The sequence below is a fragment of the Podarcis cretensis genome (assembly GCF_951804945.1).
Source record: "Podarcis cretensis genome assembly, chromosome: 10".
In the NCBI taxonomy this organism is placed as follows: domain Eukaryota; kingdom Metazoa; phylum Chordata; class Lepidosauria; order Squamata; family Lacertidae; genus Podarcis; species Podarcis cretensis.
The window spans coordinates 4120107-4148098 of NC_137179.1; the positions used below are offsets into that span (position 1 = coordinate 4120107).

The window sequence follows — 27992 nt, forward strand, 5'->3', positions numbered from 1 at the left end:
ATTCTGGCCCAAAGAGGACTAAATTATCCAGCTAGCCCTGGTGATCATCTAATGTTTATTGGATGGATTTACCCCCTAAATTGATTGTTGAATTCTAAATTTATCGTTACTCACATTTTATACTGTATTTTATGCTGTTTCTTGTTGCATCAATTAAGTGTTTTCAATTTGTTGTTAGCCGCCCTGAGCCCGGTTTCCTGAACCGGGAAGGGCAGGGTATAAATAAAATTTATTATTATTATTATTATTATTATTATTATTATTATTATTAAAGAATGAAGTCACTACATCAGGAAGTAATGGACGTAGGTTTGCAACAGGAGTGGAAAACCTGATTTTTTAAAAAAGAAATTGTATTAAATTTAAATAATTTGGACCGATTTGTAAACATGTGGAAAAACAATAAAAAATAATGGGGGGGGGGGAATCAATAGTCTCAAGACATTCTGAGAAATGAAAATTTATTTACTTTAATGTTCTGGGGACTTCTGAAGGGAAACGGCCACAACACTGCCGTGAGATGGGGGAGAAGAGGGGGTCCTGATCCGACGACATGTTGGGATCACAATCACATACCCACACCGGCTTCTGTGCCTCCTTCTCCTCTTCCACAGCTGCTCAACTCCAGCCAAACCGGAGCGCCGTCTGACACATGGCGTAAGCCAATTCCTCACACTCCTGGGAGAAAAGCAATCCGTTCTGGAGGTAGGCGCAGCCCTTGGGAGGCAGATTTCCATGCCTGCAACACAGAAAAGGAGAAGATGTCGATTTTTCTTTATCTTAAGGTCAATGGTGCTACTCAGAGGTGCATGTTTGCAGTTTGACCTACTTAGCTGAACACCTGTGGTCTCTCTCTTTTTTAAATATATATATATATATTAATTGGTTTTTCCATGTATACATCCTCTAACAACATTTCTCTAACAATTTTCCATATTCCCATTTTGTTTTATTTCCATATTACTCACCCTGTGTGTTGTTTCCCAAAATTTTCCCAATACATATAGTCTTACTTTTTGTTATATACAATTGTGTTCATTTAGTCAAACCCTGCCAATGAGTCCAATTCTTTACATTGCTTCTTCATATATCTTGTAAATGGTTCCCCGGTCTTGGCTGGGGAGGGCGGGGTATAAATAAAATAATAATAATATTATTATTATTATTATTGTTGTTGTTGTTGTTGTTGTTGTTGTTGTTGTTGTTGTTGTCTTTGTTATCCTTTTCATGTAATTTATCTGTTAATTTTGCTAGTTCTGCATGTTCCGTAAGTTATGCACGAGTGATGGCTTGCAGTTTTTGACGGTTACGTTTCTGAAAATAAAACTAAGCAAAGATATTGTGGACAGCCTTTTATTTCTACGTAGGGCCATCTTTACCACTGGGCGTAGTGGTGCAGCGAGCCAGGGCGCCAAGCAGTGGAGGACGCTAGGCGGAGAGTCCGGGGAGAGTCCGGGGAGGGGAGAGCGGGGAGGTAAGCGAGGTCGGCTGCGTGGTGTGTGCTTGCACCCCAAGCTCTGCACATACCGTATTTTCCGCTCTATAAGACGTACTTTCCCCCTCCTAAAAAGTAAGGGGAAATGTGTGTGCGACTGATGGAGCGAATGCAGGCAGGAGGCTCTGCTCAGTGCTCCCTTTAAAGAGCCGCGTGGAGCGTGTGTGCGGTTCTTGCCAGGGCAGCCAGCGGGATCAGTGCACAGCGATCTCACTTGCTGTCCTGGCTTCTGGGATTCAGAATTTTTTTTTTCTTGTTTTCCTCTTCCAAAAACTAGATGCGTCTTATGCAGCGAAAAATACGGTAATAAACGTGACTCTATCATTGCTCCCCCTGTCCACTCTACCTTGAAAGATCCCCGCGCTCGAGGCTACCCACTGCAACTGCCGCCTCCTCCAGCACTCCTCCCTCCTTCCCCTGCTTCTCCACCACTTTGCACGGAGCCTGCCTCCTCCCACTGCCCCTCCATGGTTTATTGAATATTTACGAGTACAGTGGTACCTTGGTTCTCGGACGGCTTATTTCCTGAACAAATCGGCTCTCGAATGCCGCAAGTAAGTGTTCCGGTTTGCGAACGATTTTTGGAAGCCGAACATCCGACGCGGCTTCCGTTTGAGTGCAGGAAGCTCCTGAAGCCAATCGGAAGCCACGCCTTGGTTTTTGTATGGTTTGGGGAGGCGAACGGACTCCCGGAACGGATTCTGTTTGGGAACCAAAGTACCACTGTAAACTGTAAACAGATAAGAACACTGGCAGGATTATTGTAATAACCTCCAGTTTTATAAGAGTATATATTTAAAGTAGATGAATAAATGAGCAAATTCAGTTAATTTGAAATATACAGAAAATATAAAAAATAATAATTAAGGAACCACAGAAAGAGAGGGAAGGAAGTCGAGTTTTGAAATATTAAAACGCGCTTTTTAACATGTTAAAGGTGCACTTTCCTTAATGAGACCTCTCGCCGCTGGTGCCTTTCCACCTTTCGGCTACTGTTCACAAACCGGGACACTACTTCCGGTTTTGCTGAGTTCGCATACCAAATAGTTAGTAAACAGGGCTGTTCTTAAACCAAGATACCATTGTACTGAAATGTATAAAATTGAAAATCATAAATATAATGAAGATGATGATGATGAAATATAGCTTAATAATGAGTACCCAATCTTGTGACAAATGAGTGAGGGAGTATGGGGGTGCCAGAGTCACTTACATTTTGGGGTGATAGAGAGAGCCATCTGCCCATTTCCATTGCTTCGTGACAACGTCGTACATCAGGCCCATCCAAAATTTGTAGTATTTATTCTTGCCACGGTGCTGGCGGAAATGTTTCCTTGATTCAAACCTCAGGAAGCTCTGCAAGGCAAAGCCACAAGCACCCTGCCTTCAGGAGGGGAGATACACCACTGCCCTTCAACCTAATTTTCAAAAACCCAAGTATGTGAGCTGTCAGTTCAAGACCCTGGCAAGAGAAATCTACCTCTTTTCCCTTGCAACCAGCTCAGCGAAACATGGGAGGAGAGGAGCAAAGGGATGGCAGAAAGCAATAAAGCAGGGGTCGGCAAGGCCAGATCACTCCCACGGAGATCCTCTTGACCTCCCATTTCCTTGACCTCTGAAGGGAGGGCATTCCACAGGAAGGGTGCCACTACCGAGAAGGCCCTCTGCCTGGTTCCCTGTAACTCGGCTTCTCGCAGTGAGGGAACCGCCAGAAGACTCTTGGAGCTGGACCACAGTGTCTGGGCAGAAAGATGGGGGTGGAGACGCTTCTTCAGGTATACTGGACCGAGTACTGGACCGAAGCCGTTTAGGGCCTCAAGTCTTGAGATTGGTATTTTTACTTCTAACAGTACCTGTCAGGGGCTCAGGAGCAGAGGCACAGGGAAGAGAGGAGATGGAGAGCGAAGGGGAAGAATCCGAGGGGAGCGTAGGAGAAGAGGACAGTGGACCGAGGGATTCCATGAGCCTCTCCAGCGAATCGGAAGATTCACAGAAGGGGGCGCCAGTGGCCAGGGGTAGGGGGTTCCCAAGGGGAACGCCCCAGGAGCAAGGGGGCAGCAGGGACTCCCAGAGCAGTAGCTGGAAATCAGGACCAGCTTCCCCACCAGAGCAGAGTGGGGGGGAAGAGTCCCAAGTATCGGGGCCAGTGCATTCCCCACCAGGGAGAGAAGATAAGGCAGGGCTGACCACGCCTCCATCAGAAAGTCGGACAACGGAGGGGAGGTCAGATCCGGCCAGTATCCCGGAAGAGGGAAGCAGTGACCGAAGTAGTGTAATGGTTAGGAGAAAGGTCACTGGGTTGGCGCGAGAGGCAAGTTCAAATGTACAGGAGCGCGGGACAGCAGAGAATGAGGATTGGGAACCGGGTCCTAAGGCAGGGGGAGGAGCTAAGCGACTCAGCGTCGGAAGAGTCCAGAAAGGGCAATGCCCCAGCGGGCAGGAGGACCCAGAGGAGGAGAGAGCAGCGGAAAAGGTGGAGCAGGGCTAGGATCTTAAACTGGTGTCAGAGGGGAGGAGACTCAGACGGGACTTCGCCGATCTAGGGTTTAAGACGTAGGGCTGCGCGCTGCGGCTTTGAAATGGAAATTGAACTTCAATAAAGACTTTTGTACATTACTACAGCCTAGCGTTGGTCCTCTGTGAGCTGGGACCTAGAGGCAGCTCTGACACATATTATTTGATATCTACCTTACGTTTATCCACAATATCCATAATTTGTATAACGTTGCAGGAGTCATTCCAAGCCTGCCAAAGATTTCATACGATTACAATGTTATTTTAAATATAATCTGCATGTATCCCATTCTCTTTTGAACCTCTGATCGGATCGATTCCTGATTCTCCGTGTCATTTTTGCCAATTCCACATAATCCAATAATGTCACCTGCCATTCCAGTTTCATGTGTATATTCTCTCCCTTCCACCCTTTGGCTATTGGTGTTCTCGCAGTGGTGTCTGCATACATGAAAACCCTTCTCAGATCTCTCAGTATACTCATTACAGTGGTACCTCGGGTTACATACGCTTCAGGTTACACACTCCGCTAACCCAGAAATAGTACCTCGGGTTGCGCGCTGCGGCTTTGAAATGGAAATTGAACTTCAATAAAGACTTTTGTACATTACGACAGCCTAGCGTTGGTCCTCTGTGAGCTGGGACCTAGAGGCAGCTCTGACAGTACCTATCGGGTTTTGGGTTGTTTTTTTTAAATCACTGATTATTCTCTAAGGACACAGTCCAGCCATCAAATGGGTTGATTTAAAGGTATAATGCCGTATTTTTCGCTCTATAAGACGCACCCAACCATAAGACGCACCTTGTTTTAGAGGAGAACAAGAAAAAAAAGTATTCTCTCTCTCTCTGTGCAGCGCCTCTCCAGCAAAGCGGGAGGAGAAATGGAAGGGGCTCCGTTTCTCCTCCTGCTTCGCTGAAGGGGTGCTGCGCAGCTTTCCCTCTCTGCGCAGCACCTCTCCAGTGAAGCGAAGTCAGAACAGCAAGAGGGATCGCTGCGCAGCGAAAGCATTCCTCCCGTTGCCCGGAAGAGTCTTTGCGCGGCTATCCCTGAAGCCAGGAGAGCAAGAGGGATCAGTGCGCACCGATCCCTCTTGCTTTCCTGGCTTCAGCCTGCATTCGCTCCATAAGACGCACACACATTTCCCCTTACTTTTTAGGAAGGGGAAAGTGTGTCTTATAGAGCGAAAAATACGGTATATGGTGGGGGCACAGCTGAACTACTGCTAGATGATATGGGGTGAGGAATGGGGGGGGGGACCCTGAAGCTTTCGAGCCTTGCCCATCTCTATCTCCACAGCAAACCGGACAAGCCCCAGTACCATCTGTTCTGTGTCGTTGTGGATGACCGCCAGGGAGGAGAACTCGTCTCTGCAGAAGCCCATGCTGGAACGCCAGCCCATCTTCCTTTCTCGGAAAAGGTAGCAGGAATCTTTGTGCTGCAACCACTGCATCTTGCACACACTGCAGTTGATAGCTAAAGGGCGGGGGTGGTTGTGCATGAAAAGCTTGACAGTGGTACAGAAGTATCATTTATCCCCCTTCCCTACCCCTAAATGGGCCGGAATGGTGACAGGCAGTGCCGGATTTACGTATAAGCTAAACAAGCTATAGCTTAGGGCCCCGCTCTCTTGGGCCCCCAATAAAAATTTACCGTATTTTTCGCTCCATAGGGCGCACCTGGCCATAGGGTGCACCTAGTTTTTAGAGGAAAATACGGAAAAAAATATTCTGAATAAAATGTTGCGCTAAACTATTTAAAGCAGCAAAGCGGGTGGCTCCTGTCCGCTTTGCTGCTTTAAATCGAGCCTCAGAGGAGGGTAGGAAGGGGAACCATGGCTTATCTAAGTCCAGTTAATAATGCTGAGCCAGACTTATGGCCATCGAGATTAGCCTGGCCGTCTCAGTGGAAATCTGGGGAGGCTGGGATGGACTTTCAGTGGTCAAAGTGTGGTTGTGTCTTCCTGCCCGGCATCTATTTCCTGCCGTCTTTTCCCCCTGCACCCCCGCACCCTGCTTCGAGGGAAGGAAGCGGAGTCATGGATCCTCTGCTCGCAAATGCAGTGGATTACCTCCACTTTGAAGCAGGAAAGTGGGAGAGGAGCTGCTTACACGAGTGTAAGCTGCTCCCCTCCCACTTTGCTGCTTCAAAGCAATCACGGAGGAGGGACTCCGCTGCAGCCGTCAGCAGCGGAGGATCCATGGTCCCCTTCCTTCCCTCCTCTGTAGTTGCTTTGAAGCAGGAAAGTGGGAGAGGAGCTGCTTACACGAGTGTAAGCTGCTCCCCTCCCACATTGCGGCTTCAAAGGGAGCCCGGGAGGAGGGAATCTGCTGCAGCTTCCCCCACCTACCGCAGAAGCCGCACGCTCTTTAAAGGGGCTGCGCGGCTTCTCCTGGCTTTTCTGGGAGGTGGGGGGAGCCGCGCAGCCTTTAAAGGGGGCGCCGCTCTTGGGGGCTTTTCCCCGAGGAGGGAGAAGGGACTGATGCGGCCAGTCAGTCCCTTCTCCCTCCTGGGGAAAAGCCCGCAAGAGCGCACGAAGCTTGTGTGCGGCTCTTGGGGGCTTTTCCCGCCTGCCTCCCCCCTGCATTCGCTTCATAGGATGCACACACATTTTCCCTTGCTATTTAGGAGGGGGAAAGTGCGTCCTATGGTGCGAAAAATACGGTAATGGGGAAAAAAACCGGGTATACATTTCCAAAATATAAGATAAAAATAAAATAAAATAAAACCTACATACAGTTAGAGCTTAGTAATTATTTTACTGTTAATATACAGCCATACCACGGGTTACAGACGCCTCATGTTGAGCTTTTTCGGGTTACAGACACGCCAAAACCTGGAACGAGTTACTTCCGGGCTTCAGCACTAGATTGCAGAAGCCCTAAATTGCTCTTTGTGCATGCGCAGAAGTGCCAAATCGCAACCAGCGCATGCGCAGATGCGCCGCTGCAGGTTGCGAACATGCATCCCGCATGGATCACGTTCGCAACCTGAGCGTCCACTGTACTTCTTCTTACTTGTATTTCACTATTAATATGTTGTTGTTGTTTAGTCGTTTAGTCGTGTCCGCCTCTTCGTGACCCCCAGAGCACACCAGGCACTCCTGTCTTCCACTGCCTCCCACAGTTTGGTCAAACTCATGCTGGTAGCTTTGAGAACACTGTCCAACCATCTGGTCTTCTGTCGTCCCCTTCTCCTTCTGCCCTCCATCTTTCCCAACATCAGGGTCTTTTCCAGGGAGTCTTCTCTTCTCCTGCGGTGGCCAAAGTCTTGGAGCCTCAGCTTCAGGATCTTCTTAATTGTATATCAATTCAACCATTACTTTGATAAAATACATTTTTTGTCATGTGCAAATGGCTTGAGATACCTATGAGGTCCATATAGCATTTATTCAACACACAAAAATCAGTGACAATTTGTTGTTGGCAAAGGACAGCTGGACATAGAAAGGGCCCCATTACCTGCAGGAGCTGAGGGCCTCATCAAACCCAAATCCGGCCCTGGCGATGTTTGTTGCAATAGCTGGAGGTTGCAGGAGGTGCAAGGAGATCAGAAGATCTCCACGGATCTTTATTGGTTTGTGTTTCCTTTTACTGCAAATTACAACGATTCTGTCCAGAGTGTTCTATATATTTTACACTATCTGTAAATGGATAAATCACTAGCTCCGGCACCAATAATTACCTTCTTACTAAAAACTTTTCCCATTTGCAATCCTTGGCTGTTGTTTCTCCTGTGATACAATATTTTTTTTAATGAACGAATGAATAAACTGGTTTAAGAGAAGGGGGGAGACAAAACAATGCCCCCATCTACCTTTGCCGATCTGTAGCTGCCTCAGAATTTCAGTCAGGATGATGATCTGTAGCTCCATCACGTCCTTGTGACTCTCTGCCTGTTTCGACAGCTTGTCCACTTCAAAAGATAACCAAAGACAAGACAGGTTGAGTAGACTGAAGACCCAAATTTATCCGTGCCATTCTCACAAAACCCCTGAGAAGGACGGGCTGCCTCTATGAAGAACATAGCTGTCAACGTTTCCCTTTTTTTAAGGGAAATTCCCTTATATTCCGAATAGGATTCCTCGCAAGGAAAGGGAAAACTTGACAGCTATGGTGAAGAAGCAGCCCTGGTTTTGAAGCCATTGGTTCATTTGATGACCTAACCCTGCCCTGATGACCCAGAAGGATCCCATGGTTTCTAACAGGAGCCGGCAAACTACGGCTCCCTGGGCTGTTTCAGGGTCACCAGGGTTCTAAACCCGGTCCGTCGGTGCCCGGCAATTGCCCTGGCGCTGCAGACAGAGCGAGCAGCGGGGAGCGCAATCGTTCCGGCTCGGGCAGCTCCACGTGGCGATGCAGCCTCGCTGAGGAATCGGGAATTACTCGCTGCAGGTAGGGCCTTTCCCGGGAGGGGCTATGTGCAAGTCCCTTTCCGTTGCAGGAAACATCTCAGGCGGCACCTCTCTAGCCGTTGCCGTCTCTATTTCTCCTCCGAAAGGGGAAGGAGCAGGAGGCGTGGAGGCACGCATGGCTTCTTGGGTTGGGATCCCTCAGCTGGGAAGGGAGGCGTTGCGCTGCCTGTCGGAGCAGCCCCGATCCCATTCCTACTTGTGTGAAAGCAATAGGGGACAAGTAGCTCTCAGTTAGGCAGCGTGAAGCCTCCCTTCCCATCGAAGCAGCCCCAATCCCATTCCTACTTGGTGCATTTTTTAAAAAAAGTTAAATTTAATTTAAATCCCTTGTGGGGGGCCGGACAATATTTTTTTTGGGGGGGAAATAATGAACGAATTCCTATGCCCCACAAATAACCCAGAGATGCATTTTAAATAAAAGGACACATTCTACTCATGTAAAAACACGATGATTCCCGGACCGTCTGTGGGCTGGACTGAGAAGGCAATTGGGCTGAATCCGGCCCCCAGGCCTTAGTTTCCCTACCCATGCCTTAAGCCAGGGGTCAGCAAACATTTTCAGCAGGGGGCCGGTCCACTGTCCCCCAGACCTTGTGGGGGGTCAGACTATATTTTGGGGAAAAAATAAGAATGAACAAATTCCTATGCCCCACAAATAACTCAGAGATGCATTTGAAATAAAAGCACACATTCTACTCATGTAAAAACATGCTGATTCCCGGACCATCTGCGGGCCGGATTGAGAACGCGATTGGGCCACATCCGGCCCCCGGGCCTTAGTTTGCCTACCCATGCCTTAAAGTAAAGGTAAAGGGACCCCTGACCATTAGGTCCAGTCGCGGACGACTCTGGGGTTGCGGCGGCGCTCATCTCGCTTTACTGGCCGAGGGAGCCGGCGTATAGCTTCCGGGTCATGTGGCCAGCATAACTAAGCCGCTTCTGGTGAACCAGAGCAGCGCACGGAAACGCCGTTTACCTTCCCGCTGGAAGGTACTTGCACTTTGACGTGCTTTCAAACTGCTAGGGTGGCAGGAGCAGGGACCGAGCAATGGGAGCTCACCCCGTCGTGGGGATTCGAACCGCCGACCTTCTGATCGGCAAGCCCTAGGCTCAGTGGCGTAACCCACAGCGCCACCCGCATCCCCTACCCATGCCTTAAGCCAACACAAAAATGAGGTTCGTGTTTTTCTTTAAGGTGAAGGGACTCGGTCAGCCCCTTCCCTCTCACTCGCTTACCTTGGACGCACATGAGTGCCACCAGCGTGGCCAGAATGGCAGAGGTGAGCAGGACGCCAAAGGTGGCAGAGCGCCAGTAGCTGGTGTCTTGGAAATGGGAAGGAAAGAGACAGGTGTGAGAGGAGGAAATCCCAGGTTGCCAGGGAGATTGGTCTCTTGAGAATGAAGGTACGCAGGCATCTTAAGCCGCCGAGATATGGCGAGGGAGGGAGATACAGCCAAGCACATGGGCTGCATGCAGGACTCCAGTTCGATCCTGGCAGCTGGCAGCATATGATGTGAAATGCTCCCCTCTGCTGCAAGTCTGAGTTGGCAACACTGGGGTAGATGGAAGAGCTCCGAAGTTTCCGGGTTCGGCCCATCCTAAACCTACAGAGAGCTAGAAATGGTGCGTGGTTTTGGTTTCCTGGTGCCCAGGTCCGCCATATGCCCTGAGTTGTAACTCACGAGGTGTCCCCTCTGCTTACGGATCCGAGCAGGAGGAGAGCCCTGATGGATCAGCCCACATTTCTGCAAATGCAACCTCATGTTTCCAAATGGGACAGTTCCACCCGCCCAGTTTGCACGCACAAAAAATCCAGTATCTCACACTGGTATACTGGGCACGGAAGGCTCCAATGCACCCCAATAGGCCGTGAGAAATGTCTCCCTGCTACATACCCTCCAACATTTCTCCGAGGAAAATAGGGGTATCCTATTCTACATCAAGAAGCTTCCCCCCAAAAAAAAAATACCGTATTTTTTGCTCTATAAGACTCACTTTTTCCCTCCTAAAAAGTAAGGGGAAATGTGTGTGCGTCTTATGGAGCGAATGCAGGCTTTGCAGCTATCACAGAAGCCAGAACAGCAAGAGGGATTGCTGCTTTCACTGCGCAGCGATCCCTCTTGCTGTTCTGGCTTCTGAGATTCAGAATATTTTTTTTCTTGTTTTCCTTCTCCAAAAACTAGGTGCACCTTGTGGTCTGGTGCGTCTTATAGAGCGAAAAATACAGTAAATAAAAATTTATTGTTATATTATTAAAAAAGAGAGTCCTCTTTACCCTGAAAATAAAATACCTGCACCAATCGAAAGCCCTTCCTACAATTTCGAAGGAAAAGGTCGCCTTAAATTCTTTACTTTTGATGCTTCAAACAGGCAACCATTTGTTTGGAGTGTTGATACCTTTCTTGTCAAGACTTTATAGGTCAACTCAAATGTAAGTCCCACAGTATTCGACAGAGCTTACTCCCGTGTAGCTGGGTAAAGACTGTGCAGCCTTACGCTGAAATCCTAAGGATTTTTGCCAGATTGGCAAAAATGTACAAAAACTGTAGTAATGTATGTTGGAGATGCAACAACGGGGCAGGGACCTTTCTACATATGTAGTGGGAGTGCAAAGAGATAGTGGGATTCTGGGAAAATATCTATAATGAACTGAGAAAGATGTTTAGATTTTCATTTGGGGAGAAAAACCAGAATCCTTTATCCTAGGTATCATGTCAGAGGAAATAAAAAGAACCGTCAGAATAATATTTATGTATGCAACTACGGCGGCAAGGTTATTGATTGCCAAAAATTGGAAAAGCAGCAGCGTCCCAACTAAAATAGACTGGTTATCTAAAATGATGGAATACTTCCATACTGCCGAACTAACAGGGAGGATAATAGGAGATCTGGTACAAAAAGTGAATAAGGAGGGGGCTATCTTTAAGGAATACAGTGGTGCCCCGCAAGACGAATGCCTCGCAAGACGGAAAACCCGCTAGACGAAAGGGTTTTCCGTTTTGGAGGTGCTTCGCAAAACGAATTTCCTATGGGCTTGCTTCGCAAGATGCAAATGTCTTGCCAGTTCCTGCGGGTTTTTTTCCCTCCCCCCCCCCCCGTTTTTCTCAGCCGCTAAGCCGCTTATCTGCTTATCCGCTAAGCCGCTAAAAGCCGCTAAAAGCCGCTAATAGCGCTAATCCGCTAAGCCGTCAATGGGCTTGCTTCGCAAGACGAAGAAACTGCTAGACGAAGAGACTCGCAGAACGGATTAATTTCGTCTTGCGAGGCACCACTGTACATCAAAATGTATGTGGAAAAAGTAGAATTTCTGACAGATACTGAGTGAATCCAGAAAATGATTAGAGTGAAAGGAGAGTACAGTTAAGATAAAAGAAGAGATTAAAGAAATAATGAAATGCGTTTAAGCCAGTTGGAAAAATAAAGCAGCGTAACAAGAACAGCTGGAAGTCATGTGACTTGGTGGTTGTCTGTGTGGGGAAGGAGTGTAGGTATGTTGATATGTGCAGTATAGGCAGGTATTATATAGAGTAATGTAGGTATGTTTTATGTTATGAAAATGAGGTAGTGTGTTGTGAACGTGTATTGTGTAAATGTATATGTATGAGTTTTATATATTAATAAAAGAAAAGAAAAGAAATCCTACGGATTTTTACTCTGACCTGAGTTCTATTCCCTTTGAGGATTTACTCTCTCCTGATCATTCTCACAGTTTCTACTATTATTATTATTATTATTATTATTATTATTATTATTATTATTATCATCATCTGCCTTTTTCCCTGACACCTCACAGCTAAAATTTTATTTCATTCTATTTATCCGCAGAAGGCGTTGCACACGATCCCTTCCCTCACCCATTCGCCTCCTTTGCAGCAACCCTGCGAGGGAGGTGAGGCAGAGAGGTTGCAACTCGCTCAAGGCGGCCGGCGTCAATGCGCCTACGACGTCTGCATGTGCGCCGAGATCAAATGGTTGGAGGATGGATGGCAGCTAACAGATTGAGGTTGAATCCTGACAAGACAGAAGTACTGTTTTGGGGGGACAGGGGGCTGGCAGGTGTGGAGGACTCCCTGGTCCTGAATGGGGTAACTGTGCCCTTGAAGGACCAGGTGTGCAGCCTGGGAGTCATTTTGGACTCACAGCTGTCCATGGAGGCACAGGTCAGTTCTGTGTCCAGGGCAGCTGTCTACCAGCTCCATCTGGTACACAGGATGAGACTCCACCTGTCCGCAGACTGTCTCGCCAGAGTGGTGCATGCTCTGGTTATCTCTTGCTTGGACTACTGCAATGCGCTCTATGTGGGGCTGCCTTTGAAGGTGACCTGGAAACTGCAATTAATCCAGAATGCGGCAGCTATACTGGTGACTGAGAGCGGCCGCCGAGATCATATAACACCAGTCTTGAAAGACCTACATTGGCTCCCAGTACGTTTCCGAGCACAATTCAAAGTGTTGGTGCTGACCTTGAAAGCCCTAAACGGCCTCGGCCCAGTGGACCCAAAGGAGCGTCTCCATCCCCATCGTTCTGCCCGGACACTGAGGTCCAGCTCCGAGGGCCTTCTGGCGGTTCCCTCCCTGCGAGAAGCAAAGCTACAGGGAACCAGGCAGAGGGCCTTCTCGGTAGTGGCGCCTGCCCTGTGGAACGCCCTCCCTTCAGATGTGAAGGAAATAAGCAGCTTTCCTATCTTTAAAAGACATCTGAAGGCAGCCCTGTTCAGGGAAGTTTTTAATATTTAACGCTGTACTGTTTTAAACACTTGATTGGGAGCCGCCCAGAGTGGCTGATGGGCGGGGTATAAATAATAAATTATTATTATTATTATTATTATTATTATTATTATTAATGCGGGAGAAGCTTCCTGGCGTGGAACAGGGCGTCCCCATTTTCGCCGGAGAAACTTGGCAAAGGTATGCACCCTTTCCAAAAGTCGGAATTTCTTGCCAAGGTGCCCAAAAATTAAGCTCATCTATCAGCCTGCATGGCGGAAGATTAGCCACAGGGCGGTCTTTTCCGCCAGGACGGAGAGCTCTGTGCCATAAGAGCATGGGAAGATTGCCTTAAAAGGATGTTCAATTGTTTTTGTATGCCGCAACTGCAGCAAGAATTTTACTTGCCCAAAATTGGAAATCACAGGAAATACCAACAGTGGAAGACTGGCAGATGAAGATATTGGACTTTTTGGAGCTGGCCGACCTGACTGGAAGAATCCACGATCAGAAAAAGGAGGAACATCAAGGAGAATGGAATAAATTTAAGGAATATTTAGTAAAACATAATAGTATAGCATAAGTGGAAATACTTGCAAGTGCTAAATTTGGCTCAGGATTAAATTATGTTGAATTGTATAAAATGATGGATTGAGAATATTACAAAAAGAAAGGAAGTTAGTAATTTGAACAAGTTAATTTTATTAGAAAGTGGATATTGGAAAATTGCTAAAATGAGATTGAATGAAAATCAGTTAGGAAGGATTTGAGGAAGTCACCCAATAATGGAATGCAGTTTGGAGTTTTAACTGCAAGAAGCTGTGAATGTATGTTTGTTTTTCTTGTTTTTCTTGTTATATGTTTTTGTTATTTTGTGTTGTGTTAAATTTGGAAAATTAATAGTTTTCAAAAAAAGTTCACAAAATTTTAAACACACAAACAAACAGACAGACAAACAAACATAGATCATAACCTTATTAAGACTAATCTTATTAACATTGTTAAGTGACTTTCTTGTATCCCCCGGGTTGAATTTCAGTGTATATCATTTTAACGGTTTTCCAGTATTCTTATAAAATTAACTTAATCATTTAACATCTTTCTTTCTTTCCAATTCAGCATGAAACATATTAATTCATCACATTACGCATTTAAATCCTAAGCCTATCTGTTCTTTGCAAGCTTTTCCAATTAGTTGAACTTAACATATTTAACTAAAAGACTCTTCTTCCTGGTGATCACGGACTCTCCTGGCCAGATCGGCTAGCTCCGAAAAACCCATCATCTTCATACGCATGGCAGGGAGTTCCGCAGGCCCGCTGCGTGCTCCTTCCTTCCTGAGGTCTTAGATATATGGTAATGTTCATAACCGCACGTACATAGATCAGCACAGGAAGACCGACCTGGAACCATTTTGACTCCTAAAGTGAGCAAATGTTTTCTCTGCAAGGTCAAAGTGGAAAAGCCTCCCCATTGTCATTTCCTTCACAAATCCTGTCTTAAGGGCACATTTAAGATATGAATAGGGTGTGAGCCTGTTACCTGGCCCAGGAACTAAGTATTTATCATTACAAAAGACTGGCCAGGCTCCCCAGGAAATACAATCAAGTGACCATTAAACAGGTAACCTGTCAGACGAGATAAACAACGCACTCAGATTTCTGCTGTAGACCGCCTTTTCTGTGATGTAGGTGTGATGTATCTGAGGGGTGGTCTTAGGTTACACCCCTTCTGTGATGTATGTATGATGTTTCTGGGGGTGGTCTTGATCTACAGGGTGGCAATTTCAAAAGTCTTTATAAGGCCTTGCGCGCCATTTTTCGGGGTTCCTCCTCCCTCCTTCATGAGAGGGGAGCACCCTGTTGCAACAGATCAATAAAGATCAGGCTTACTAGCTACCGTATTTTTCGCTCTATAAGATGCACCAGACCACAAGACGCACCTAGTTTTTGGAGGAGGTAAACAAGAAAAAAAATATTCTGAATCTCAGAAGCCGGAACAGCAAGAGGGATCGCTGTGCAGTGAAAGCAGCAATCCCTCTTGCTGTTCTGGCTTCTGGGATAGCTGTGCAGCCTGCATTCACTCCATAAGATGCACACACATTTCCCCTTACTTTTTAGGAGGGAAAAAGTGAGTCTTATAGAGCAAAAAATACGGTACTTTGCTTCTCAATATTCTCTGCTTGGCCTCTGTTATTCTCTCCTACCAATAGGGAACCTATGTCCGGACTCTATATGGGCTCTTGGGTACCCCATAAGGGGAAAAGGGCAATTTTTGTTTACAGCAGGCTCGGCCGCCTTCCTCCTCACCCTCTTCATCCTCCAGGCGTTTTCTGCTGGCGATGGTGACCCGTGACCTGTCGGGAGTGTTAGAGCGGAAAGAGCGCGCCGAGCGGGCGACGTTGAGCATGGGTCTTCCGGGGGGCGCCTTCCGATGACCGCACCTGCCCCCCAACCCCCCCCCCAAATAAACCTCCCGAGGAACAAGGAGAGTCTTTGTGGCCCCCCAAAAAAGGGTTCAGGCACCCTGCGAGGCTGAACCGCGGACTAAAGGCGCCCGCCTTTCGCACTCAGAACCGGGGAAAGGGAGCAGGCTGCTGCTCCCCAGGAAGACCTGCTTGGAAAGAGGGGCTTCTTCTGTGGGGCTTCAGGGCACAGCCACAAGGGGGGGGGCAGCCTCAGCCTGGGGAAAGGGAGGCAGGATGGGAGTTGTAGTTCCCAGGCGCCGGCGAATCCCTCAGGGCGTTGAACCTGGTGGGGTGGCGGACTCCATTTCCCACAATGCACCCCTGCGGCCCCACAGAAGGCAGAAATAAATAAATTCACAGATGTCTCCTCAGGGCCTCAAATCTGGTGGGGGGACGGACGGACGAGGGACTACATTTCCCACAATGCACCTCTGCAGCGGCCCCACAGAAGACGAAAAAACAAACAATCCCCCCCCCAAAAAAAAACCCCCGCCAAAAATCCCCCAGCAACACTGGGTTAAAGTTGAATGCGAAAGTAATAATAATAATAATAATAATAATAATAATAATAATAATAATAATTTATTTTTCATACCCCACCCATCTGGCTGAGCTTCCCCAGCCACTCTGGGCGGCTTCCAACCAAATATTAAAAGCACGATAAATCCATCAAACACTAAAAACTTCCCTAAATGATGGAGAGCTCTGAAATAGAATAAAATAAATCAATAAAATAAATGAATAAATAAGTGAGGAATGGTGAATAAACAGATGATAAAGAGTTAAATAAAAACGGCGATCAATCAATAAATAAATAAATGACGATTGCAAACAAATAAACCTCAAATAACGCCGAGCGAATAAATGCCTAACGACCAATAAAATGAAGAACGAATAGACGAAATCGGTTTGTTTCGTTCATGGGGTTGGCCGCTTGCTCTTATCTTGCGACACAAAAACAGGCTTGCAAAACCCACGAAAGCATGGAAGGAAAAGTCCTTTAAAAAGATGCATCGAATGAATGAATGAATGAATGCAAAGTGGAAGAAATGCATTTATTTAAAACATCCCGTCCGGCTTTTAAAAGGCCAGAGACAATAGTGAAAGGCCAAAGGCCAGGTTGCAGGAGAATGTTTTTCTGGGTTATTTTATTTTACTTTATTTTATTTATGTCCGTGCCAAAAGAAAGGGTGGGGGGTGGGGAGAAGAAAAGGGCAACCTAAGGAAAAACTCCATTTAATGCCACAAAACGCCATTTGGCGCCTTCCAGAAACGGCAGCCATTTTGTGCCCCTTCAGGGCCTCCCGGCAGCCATTTTGTGAGACCACGTCAGCCATGTTTTGCCGGGCGCTCGCATCAAATTCTCACATTTAAAAATGTCACCGCTTTCCCACCAAAGGGACCCCTGAATTTCTCCTCTTATCGTGGGGTCTATCCCTGAGAGAGGGAAAAAACTTATCTAAAGGATCCTAGAAGATTTTTGGAAGTGGGACCCCTAAGGGTCATCCATCCCAACCCCGGTCCATGCAGAAACCTTGGCAACATGGCTCTCTGGGACGTCCCGAAACCTTGGCTTCCCCAGCTTTATTTATTTTATTTTTTCAGTTCCTACACCAATTCATTACAATTAACCTATTCTAACAATATACAAATAGTAATAGAAAATTACACAACATCACTTTTGACTTACTGAAGTTTCCATATTACACTTTTAGCTCTTTATCGCTTTCTTAACGTATCAAAAAGAGAAAGACCAAGAAAGGAGACACACACAAAAAAAGTAAAAAGAAGGGGGGAAAGGAAAAAAGAAGACAAAACAAACACATTTGGCTTCCGATTAGACTCATTGTATTATTATTTCTACAATTTTTGCAATCTTATTGTATTTCTTTCCTTGTTTTCTTCCGATAGCAAAAAACATTATATTTGTTGTTTTGCAAGGACCATTCTATTTCTGCCAGGAGGTATTTGTTGTTGTAATGCTTTTCCAAATACTCTTTAAAGATTTTCCATTCTTTCTGTACTTTATTTATTTATTTATTTATACCCGACAACAGTTTGTTTGTTTATTTATTTATACCCGACAACAACAACAACTACTTATTTATTTATTTATACTCCACCCATCTGACCGGCTTCCAACAAAAGATTAAGAATACATTAAAATGTCAAGACATTAAAAACCATAACAATAGATATCTGGGACCCTGGAGAATCAATAGAATCGGGGTCTGAATCCCGTCCCCCCCCCCGTCCCCCCGCTGCCAGGCTGTGCCCCCCACCCACCCCCAGCTAGGCCTGACCCGGGTCGACCCCGCCCAGGCCTCTGCTTTTAGGGGGCACCCTCTGCCACCCAGCAAGAGCCCCCTTCTCCTGACCCCCACCCACCCCCTGCAAAGGGGTCCCTGAAGCCTCTTCCCGGACCCCCCCCCTTGCCCCATAGAGGCCCCGAGATGCCCCTGGAGCCCAGGCCCCCGGGGGCCAAGGTGGTCCCGGCCTCCAGCCTCCAGGCCAAGTCCCAGGTCTTGAGCGCCAAGTCCCGCTCGGCGGAGGTGAGGACCCCCCCAAAAGGACCGGCCTTCTGGAGCAAGTCTTCGCCCCAGCTGCGCCGGGGGCTGCCCAAGCCCCCCAGCCGGCCCTCCTGGGTCTCCTGGGCCCTGCAGGACAAGATCCCCGGCCCCCCAGGTGAGGGGCAGGTGGGGCGCGCACCTCAGTGTGGCAGCGGGCGACCCGGGCGACAAGGGTCAGCCACACATCCCCAAGACCCTTGAGATTCCTCGCTTTTTATTTTGGGTTTGGGTTTTTTATTTCATTTACCGCCCTCCAAGATCTCTGGGGAGCATGCAGATTGATTGATTGATTGATTGATTGATTGATTGACTAACTGACTGACTGATTGATATATACAGCGGTACTTTGGTTTACAACCATAATCCGTTCCGGAGGTTCCTGCTCCCTTGAGATTCCCCATTTTTTATTTTGGGTTTGCGTTTTTTATTTCATTTACCGCCCTCCAAGATCTCTGGGGAGCATGCATTGATTGATTGATTGATTGATTGATTGATTGACATATACAGTGCTACTTTGGTTCACAACCATAATCCGTTCCGGAGGTCCGTTCGTAAACCGAAACAGGTTGTAACCCAAGGCGCGCTTTCGCCAGTGGGGCCTCCCCAAATAAATTTGTTGGTAATCCCCCCAAAAATGGGTTCTAATAATAATAATAATAAAGGTCAGAAACTGGGACATGCACTTCCGGGTTTGATATGTTTGTAATTCAAAATGTATGCAAACCAAGACGTATGCAAACCAAGGTACCGCGGTATAAATTTTTATTTATTTTCCATTTCTTTTTTCTTTTTCCTTTCTCCTCCTGTATTTTAATCTTGTTTTTAAGTTGTATTCATTCAACTTGTTTTCATTATTGCTTGTTAGCTGCCCTGAGCCCAGCCTTGGCTGGGGAGGGCGGGGTATAAATAAAAATTATTATTATTATTATTATTATTATTATTAGACATCCACATCATCATTATCTGCTTTACCTCCCTGGCTCTTTGAAGCCTGGTTGAGGAAGGCCGATTTAAAGCCAGAGGTCTGGATCGGCTGCTGTCTTTCTTCTACGGCTCCGACCCTGTACATCATTTCTATCAGCAACTCTTTGTTTATTTTATTTATTTCGGTTGAGTTTAGCAGGTCCTCACACGGCTCCCTCCGAAAGCAGAATTCTTCCTGTTAAAATACCGGATTATACAGCTACCGTATTTTTTCGTCTATAAGATGCCCCCATGTATAAGAAGACCCCTATTTGGGGGGGACTCCGGTTTAAGAAAATGGGCGGAGATGGCCTCCGTGTATAAGATGCCCGCAAATTCTGGATAATATTTTTTAGGGGGGGGGGGACCTAGTCTTATACATGGAAAAATACGGTAACTCTGCAAAACAGAAAGTAACAATAGCAGCGTCCCAGTGGGTGGGGATTTTAGGACTCTGTTCCCCGCACCCCATCCTGGCTTAATTCGCCCACTACCTTTTATATATACAAAAACCAACAACATTATATTTATGTCTTTGTTTACGTACTACAGCGGGCTGGACTAGATGACCTGTGGGGTCCCCTTCCCATTCTGCAATTCTGAGATTCCAGACCTTCCAAGTGTCCCTATTTTCCAGGGACAGTCCCAGATTTCGAAAATCCGTTTCTGATTTGATCCCCCTTTTCCTTAGGACGTTTCTATTTTTCATCAGAGAAATATTGGAGGATATGGAGATTTGTGACCCCCCCCAAGCCATCTGAAGGCACCCCTGTACATATAGGGAAGGTTTTAAATGTTTATTGTGTTTTCGTCTATGTTGGGAGCCTCCCAGAAAAAGTTGGAGCAACCCAGTCAGATGGGCAGGGTATAAATAGTAAAACTATTATTATTATTATTATTATTATTATTATTATTATTATATAGGACGTCTCTGTTTCCATCGGAGAAATGCTGAAGAGTATGCCCCCACCTTAAAAACAAACAAACTATACAGTGGATGTTCGGGTTGCGAACGTGATCCGTGCAGGCGCCTGCGCGGTTGTGATTCAGCGGTTCTGCGCATGCGCAAAGCGCAATTTAGCGCTTCTGCACATGCACATAGTGCGATTTAGCAAGCGCTGAAACCTGGAAGTAGCCCGTTTCAGTACTTTCGGGTTCGGCGCGGTGCTGTTGTAAACAAAAATTGCCCTTTTCCCTTATGGGGTATCCAAGAGCCCTTACAGAGTCCTTACATAGGTTCCCTATTGGTAGGAGAAGATAACAGAGGCCCACCAGAGAATATTGAGAAGCAAAGCAGCTAGTAAGCTGGATCTTTATTGATCTGTTGCAACAGGGTCCTCACTCACCATACACAGGAGGGAGGAGGAACCCAGAACAATGGTGCGCAAGGCCTTATAAAGACTTTTGAAATTGCCACCCTGTAGATCCAGACCACCCCCAGAAACATCATACATACATCACAGAAGGGGTGCAACCTAAGAATACCCCTCAGGTACATCATACCTACATCACAGAAAAGGCAGGTCTAAAACAGAAATTTGAATGTTGTTTTTCTCCTGTCTGGCAGGTCACTTGATTGGATTTCCTGGGGAGCCTGGCCAGTCTTTTGTAATGATAAATACTTAGTTCCTGGGCCAGGTCACAGGCTCACACCCTATTCGTATCTTAAATGTACCCTTAAGACAGGATTTGTGAAGAAAGAGACAATGGGAGGTTTCCCACTTTGACCTTGCAGAGAAAACATTTGCTCAGTTTTGGAGTCAAAATGGTTCCAGGTTGGTCTTCCTGTGCTGATCTATGTACGTGCTTGGTTGGTACACTTATGAACATTTAACATATATCCAAGACCTCAAAATTCCTATCACAGTGCGCAACCCGAGATCGCGCAACCCGAAACGTCTGCAAGCCAAGGTATGACACTATTGCATTTCTGTATTTGTTCCTGTACTGCGAGGGGTTGGACTAGATGGCCTCTGAGGGTCCCCTTCCCACTCTGCAATTCTGCAATTCTTCAGAGGCCTCGGCGTGCCAGGCAGCAAAGCAGAACGGGCGTGCTTCTAATGCTTCTCCTTTTCCCTCCGCAGATGTTTTGGGCATCTCCACCTGGTGGCAAATCTGGGCGCTGCTCTTGGTGGCTATTTCCTTGGCCTTGTTCTGCACTCTGCTCATTTTGATTTACAATTGTGAGTACCGGGGTGGGGTGGGGCTTCGAAAGAGGCTTCTGACACCCCCAACCCGGGTCTCCCTTCCTCTGGGGCCTGCACGCTGCCCTAGAGCGGGCACTCGCTGCCCTGTTTGGGGTGGAAATAATCATAAAGGGGCTGGGCTGCATGATCCATGATGCAGCGCGTCGTTCTCTATCGTTAACTGGCTCTGGGACTGCAGAACTCAAGGGCATTATTATTATTATTGTTGTTGTTGTTGTTGTTAAGTTGTGGGTGAACATATCAGACGACACAGCGATTCTTCAAACAGCTCTTGTTAAGAGGCCAGAACAGAACTGAACTGAAGAGCTGAGTCAGCCTGCTTATATAGAGCTCCAGTACAACGTTACTGTAGCAACTTTCTAAAATTATCCAATCATTGAACGTCACTTTCGATCCTTCATTTGCATACAAACTATCCAATCACTGAAGGTCACTTTCGATCCTTCATTTGCATAACTGTCTACAGTATCCCCCTGCTGGCCCAGGGTGAGAACTTCAGTACATAACAATTATTATTATTATTATTATTATTATTATTATTATTATTATTATTATTCTGCAGTCCAAGGGCAAGTTAACAAGACTGGCAGTCAGGAGAGTTTCAAGCAGTTTACCTTTACGTTTGCAGAAGGAAAGTGCTCTGTTGCCCCAGTGCAATAAATTTATTATTATTGTTGCAGGAATTTATGTATAGGTTGGGGCAGCAGATATCATGCACATGCAGCCCACTACCAAAATCAACACAATCACTTTTGTGACTTTTGTGATTTGTCCCCCAAAACACTTCATCACAATTTCTTCCTATCTATTCAAAGGGCCTCTGCTGCACGTTACGAAATGTAAGAATTCACTGATAAATGTCTCTATGTACTGGCTCACTAGGAAAATTTCATATAGACATGTGAGCTCAGCTACTCAGCAGCCCTTCTGCCTGAGTGATAATCCCTGGCATCCTGATACCCGAGTGCCAGACAGGTAGCCATTCCAGAAATAACAAACCCCGATGGAGACAAAAGGGTGGGATTAACTTGGCTGGAAAACAGGGAAATGTAAATATCTTTTTTGTTACACTTGATGGGTGTTTGGTGGGGGGCAAGGGGAACCATGGGGCAGGGTCCAGGATGCTCAGATTCCTGCCACCAGACCTCCCCTTTCATGATGCAACCATGATGTATTAGTGATGTAGTTTGCGGGGTGTAACATGGGGATCAGCACCTAATAAAAGTTTGGGTTCTCTTTTGTTTGGGGCTTCATCTTGTTCCACCTGGTGGCAGGTGGGAGTCCTGTCGCGACAGTCTTCAATAAAGACCAAGCCTACTGGCTGCTGTTTAGCTCTGGTATTCCTGCCTGGTGTCCTTGTTTTTTGTCCAAGGGAGCCCTCAGATTTCTCCATTAACATTATTATTATTATTTTAAAAAACCACACATACAGAGAGAAATACGTTTTCATTTCAGACACACACGTGGCGACAGAAATGACTGCCGAATCTCAACAGCTGCAGCGCTCAGAGAAGAGGCTGAAGATGGCCGTTCAGCAGCAAGCAGAAGGCAGAAGTGAGAAGAGCTCTCGATATTTTCTCCCCCTGTTTATTAAAGCAATAGTGGCAATCGTTATTGCAGGAGAGATGCAACAGGGAAACCAGTGGGAATTAGTAAAATGGCGAAACCAATTAAAGGTAAAGGTAAAGGTACCCCTGCCCGTACGGGCCAGTCTTGACAGACTCTAGGGTTGTGCGCTCATCTCACTCTAGAGGCCGGGAGCCAGCGCTGTCCGCAGACACTTCCGGGTCACGTGGCCAGCGTGACAAGCTCCATCTGGCGAGCCAGCGCAGCACACGGAACGCCGTTTACCTTCCCGCTGGTAAGCGGTCCCTATTCATCTACTTGCACCCGGGGGTGCTTTCAAACTGCTAGGTTGGCAGGCGCTGGGACCGAACAACGGGAGCGCACCCCGCCACGGGGATTTGAACCGCCGACCATGTGATCAGCAAGTCCTAGGCGCTGAGGTTTTACCCACAGCGCCACCCACGTCCCAGCGAAACCAATTAGTCTCTGGCAAATAAGCAGCCCTTGCTTCTCATTGACGAAGTTCTAGTGCTGAAATATACTCAGAGTCGAGAGTGGATTTCATGCTCTTTATTCAGCTCATAGTGGTGAGGAGGAATGGAGGTTCCCCCAGAATGTCTGCTTTATATACATTATTTACACAATGGGCCCCACGTGATTGGCTATTTCCAGGATTCTCCTGTAGGCCAATCAGGTTGCAGATTCACTTCCACCTGGAGCTGGACTGGGTGGCTCCTGTGGACCAATCAGACTGCTGCATTCTGAATCCTATTGTTCTAGGACCAATCAGACTGCTGTATTTTGGATCCTATTCAGCTCAGTACATAACAGGTGCATTTATGAGGAGTCCCTGGGTCTGGATCTGCACCACCAGCCTCTGAATTCCCCAGCCAGGCTGTGAAGGAGCCAGACTTTGCCGACCCTCCTGGCGCTGGTTTTCCTGACTTTTCTAGGGATATCCGAGGTCCAGCTTGCTCCAGGGAGAATTGATGTCGCCCTGCAAGAATGCCACATCACTTGTGCTCTGCAAAGGGAAAAAATAATTTGACAATAATGCAGTGGCGTACGGTCAGGGGACTACGGGTACGAGGCTAGTTCCCTAAATGTTCCCAGTAAATTAGAGCGCTGAAGTATTAAAGCCTGGCACCTCTTTCCCAAGCACCAGGAAGATTTCTGCCCAGCTTAAGTGGGGAGGCACGATGCTCGTGCCCAGTTTAGCTTATACGCTATAGCTCAAGGGTAGGCAAACTAAGGCCCGGGCACCAGATCCGGCCCACGGACGGTCCGGGAATCAGCGTGTTTTTATATTCTATATCTTCTGCCTGAGGGCAGGAGATCAAGAAAGTGCCGGCCAGGGTGTGAATCATCCCTGAGAATTTTCCTTACTCTCCTGAGGCAACGTTCTTCCGTGATGTCTTCCAGCGGATTCACGGGACAGCCCATAATATCTTGTTCTGTATTCACCACCTTCTGTAGGCACTTCCTATCAGTTGATGTCAAACCAGCGTACCACACCGTGATGCAGTATGAAAGGACACTTTCTACTGTTGACCAGTACAGTGGTGCCCCGCAAGACGAATGCCTCGCAAGACGGAAAAAACCGCTAGACGAAGAGACTCGCGGAACGGATTAATTTCGTCTTGCGAGGCACCACTGTAGAAGGAGATCATCAAATGTTGATTGACATCCTTCTTCCGCAACACTCTGAGGAGATGGAGCCTCTGTTGGGCTTTCTTAACCAAATACCTCTTAAATACCTCCCTCCCGCCCATCCTTGTGCTTTATCTCCACAGCCCTGACGTGCAAGTCTTGCAAACAGCACTGGATGCAATGGGGAGACAGCTGCTACCTGCATACCACCAAACCCATGTCCTGGAGAGACTGCTTGAAGCACTGCAAGTCCCTCAAAAGCGGCCTCTTGATCGGGAGCACCGAAGGAGAAATGGTGAAAGCTCTTTGGAGTTGGGGGTGTGGGGTTCCTGCTCTGGCACGGGGTAGGGGGTAATAATAATATTATAATAATAATTTATTATTTATACCCCGCCCATCTGGCTGGGCCTTCCCAGCCACTCTGGGCGGCTTCCAACCAAATATTAAAATACAGTAATGCATCAAACATTAACAGCTTCCCTAAACAGGGCTGCCTTCAGATGTCTTCTAAAAGTTTGGTAGTTGTTGTTCTCTTTGACATCTGACGGGAGGGCGTTCCACAGGGAGGGTGCCACCACCAAGAAGGCCCTCTACCTGATTTCCTGTAACTTGGCTTCTCACAGTGAGGGAACTGCCAGAAGGCCCTTGGCGCTGGACCTCAGTGTCTGGGCAGAACGATGGGGGTGGAGATGCTCCTTCAGGTCTACTGGACCAAGGCCATTTAGGGCTTTAAAGGTCAGCACCAACACTTTGAATTGTGCTCAGAAATGTAGGGGCGTGTGCCTACGGCAGAAATTGCATAAACCTCGCCGATAGGTGTGCAGTTCTCACACGCAACCCTGACACTCTTTTCGGGCTCATTGCATGTTGGGACCTCATATATTGTGCTTGCAATTTCTTAAAAACATGGAACTGTCAAGTTGGAAGGGACCTCGAGGGTCTTCTAGTCCAAACTCCTGCAATGCTAGCCTCTATGGGTAAGACGCCCCTGTGTGCTCCCTGCAAAATTCTGGCAGCCCTGCATGATGCGCCCCGCATGATAGGCCTTGGGGGTTCCTTCTCCCACAGGAATTCCTGCTGTCGGAGACGGTGGACTGGTTCATGATGCACAACAACCGGCTCCGAGGTGGAAGCTACTGGATCGGCCTGATCTACAACACGTCCGATAGAATCTGGAAGTGGGCCGATGGGGCAAATCTCCACATCAGGATGTGAGTCTCCTCCTTTTTCTGCATTAGAAGCAAGGGTGTTTGATGTATAATGGTTTTGCCTACATATAATATTGACTTAATAATAATGATGAAAAGACTGTCCTGTTGTGAGGGCTCTCGGAGATCTACGCAAGTCCTTTGAGCGCAGGGAGTAGCTCCATTGGCCAAGGGTCTCTCTGGGGATTTCTTACAACAGTACAGTCAAACCTCAGTTCTCGAACGGCTCCATTTTCGAATGTTTTGGTTCCCGAACGCCAGAAACGCAGAAGTAAATGCTCCGGTTTCCGAACCTTTTTCGAAACCCGAACATCCAACGCAGCTTCCACTCAAGTGCAGGACGTTATTGCAACCAATCGGAAAACGCGCCTCGGTTGTCGTACGTTTCAGAAGTCAAACGGTCTTCCGGAACGGATTACGCTCAACAACCAAGGTTTGACTGAACGCACTATATACAGTGGTACCTCGGGTTAAGTACTTAATTTGTTCCGGAGGTCCATTCTTAACGTGAAACTGTTCTTAACCTGAAGCACCACTTTAGCTAATGGGGCCTCCCACTGCCACCGTGCCATCAGAGCACGATTTCTGTTCTCATCCTGAAGCAAAGTTCTTAACCCAAGGTACTATTTCTGGGTTAGGGGAGTCTGTAACCTGAAGCGTATGTAACCCGAGGTACCACTGTATTTAGAAGAAACTCATTCAAAAGAGGCAATACATCAATATTCAAAGGCAAGACATAAACAGGGGATGAAAAACTCATATAATGGAAAAACAGTGAAAGGCAAAATCATAATTGGGTGGAATTTGCCACCCGTGAGGCTGTGTCCTTAAATAAGCTAATAAAAAACACAAGACCCGCCAGACAGTTGTGTAGCCCAAAATTTCCGCTTCCCCTCTGAGAACCTAGAGTTGGTAGGTCCGTTTCTCTGGTTATGAATAAAGCTTTTTAAAACCAGCTTGTAATAGCGGATGCAGAAGCCACAACTAGGCAGGTAAATGTAAAGGGGCCACCGACCATTAGGTCCAGTCGTGGCCAACTCTGGGGTTGTGGGGTTCATCTCGCTTTATTGGCCGAGGGAACCGGCGTACAGCTTCCGGGTCATGTGGCCAGCAGGACTAAGCCGCTTCTGGCGAACCAGAGCAGCGGACGGAAACACCATTTACCTTCCTACCGGAGCGGTACCTATTTATCTACTTGCACTTTGACGTGCTTTCGAACTGCTAGGTTGGCAGGAGCTGGGACCAAGCAATGGGAGCTCACCCCATCGTGTGGATTTGAACCGCCGACCTTCTGATCAGCAAGCCCAAGAGGCTCAGTGGTTTAGACCACAGCGCCACCCGCGTCCCTTCAACTAGGCAGGTAGCTGTTAGCAAATGCTTTAGTAGTAGCTCCTTGCTGTGCGAATTGCAGCTATCTCCCACAATCTCTGCTTGCAGCAGATTCTTCCCATTCGCTATGGCAGCCTGCTTCCCCAATCCCAGGAATTGCATTAAAAAATAAAATAGGCTAAGCTTCCTTATCCCTAACAGGTCTGGAGGCTGGCAGCACGTCTCCGCCATGGTGGAAATCTGCGTCAACTTCAGAAATGGCGATTCGTACATCTTTGAATGCAGCAGCAAGCACCAGTGTCTGTGCAAGAAGTCGGTGGAATGAAGCAAGCGGCAATCCCGGGTCCAGGCACCCCTCTCTAGAGGCGCTCACAAAAACAGCATCCATGGACAACTCTCGTAAAGGGGCACATCTTACCCTACGAAGGCGCACAGTGTGGGCCTGGTGTTCCGGCCACTGTCTCTGCCAGGGACACAAGCTGCTCTCTCTGCAACGGCCGGAGAAGTCATCCGCCTCCGCTAGTGAGCTTCTACCTCTGCCCCTTAAGACTTCTCTTTTCGCTTCGGCCTTTGGAGTTGTGCTGGGCGAGATCTGCCGAAATGCAAACTCCCCGTCTACCGCTGAAATCCAGTTGTGGCCGTTCTTTTTACTGTTTGGCCAGCCGTGCATCGGCTTGGCCATTGGTTTGTTGATGTTTTCGTTGCCGTTCTCATGTGCTTATGGTAAACCGCTCTGTGATCCTGACAGATGGGGGGGGGTGATCTGGAAGAATAAGTCAATAGATGTTAAAAATAAATGTGTATTATACTGCCTCCACAGATCTCGGCCGTTGATCTCTCTCAGGTTGCCCTGAGACTGATGCTCAGTGGTGTTGTAAAAAAAATGTGCCCTTTTTTCCCTTAT

General features: G+C 47.3%; 2 protein-coding genes across 4 annotated transcripts; one reads left to right on the top strand and one right to left on the bottom strand.

The window, feature by feature from the left end:
• Window positions 1-447: 447 nt before the first annotated feature.
• On the bottom strand, window positions 448-19352 carry LOC307225218 (C-type lectin domain family 1 member A-like). 3 transcript variants are annotated; one of them, XM_079993096.1, is made up of 7 exons: window positions 19138-19194; window positions 15438-15571; window positions 9658-9744; window positions 7824-7922; window positions 5329-5483; window positions 2709-2851; window positions 449-739 (listed from the first exon to the last, which is right to left on the bottom strand). In XM_079993096.1, exons 2-7 carry the CDS (start codon window positions 15535-15537, stop codon window positions 619-621), a joined length of 705 nt encoding a protein of 234 aa, XP_079849222.1. In that variant the 5' UTR covers window positions 15538-15571; window positions 19138-19194; the 3' UTR covers window positions 449-618. The 3 variants fall into 3 exon arrangements, with proteins under 3 accessions (XP_079849223.1, XP_079849222.1, XP_079849221.1); XM_079993097.1 differs by lacking the exon at window positions 15438-15571 and having other exon boundaries at window positions 448-739; window positions 19138-19352; XM_079993095.1 differs by lacking the exon at window positions 19138-19194 and having other exon boundaries at window positions 15438-15962.
• On the top strand, window positions 17896-27898 carry LOC307225201 (C-type lectin domain family 1 member B-like). The gene is made up of 6 exons (XM_079993063.1): window positions 17896-18280; window positions 21213-21311; window positions 22791-22889; window positions 24695-24846; window positions 25620-25762; window positions 27290-27898. The coding sequence occupies exons 1-6, from the start codon at window positions 18049-18051 to the stop codon at window positions 27411-27413; spliced, it is 849 nt and encodes a 282-aa protein (XP_079849189.1). The 5' UTR covers window positions 17896-18048; the 3' UTR covers window positions 27414-27898.
• Window positions 27899-27992: the final 94 nt, after the last annotated feature.

Coding starts and splice junctions, on each gene's coding strand:
- LOC307225201 (XM_079993063.1), top strand. CDS start 18,049: ATGCCCCTGGAGCCCAGGCCCCCGGGGGCCAAGGTGGTCCCGGCCTCC. Junction 22,890..24,694: donor GCAGCAAGCAGAAGGCAGAA/GTGAGAAGAGCT, acceptor TTATCTCCACAG/CCCTGACGTGCAAGTCTTGC. Junction 24,847..25,619: donor GGAGCACCGAAGGAGAAATG/GTGAAAGCTCTT, acceptor CTTCTCCCACAG/GAATTCCTGCTGTCGGAGAC.
- LOC307225218 (XM_079993097.1), bottom strand. CDS start 19,237: ATGATGTACAGGGTCGGAGCCGTAGAAGAAAGACAGCAGCCGATCCAG. Junction 7,923..9,657: donor GGCACTCATGTGCGTCCAAG/GTAAGCGAGTGA, acceptor TATCTTTTGAAG/TGGACAAGCTGTCGAAACAG. Junction 740..2,708: donor TCTCTCTATCACCCCAAAAT/GTAAGTGACTCT, acceptor TCTGTGTTGCAG/GCATGGAAATCTGCCTCCCA.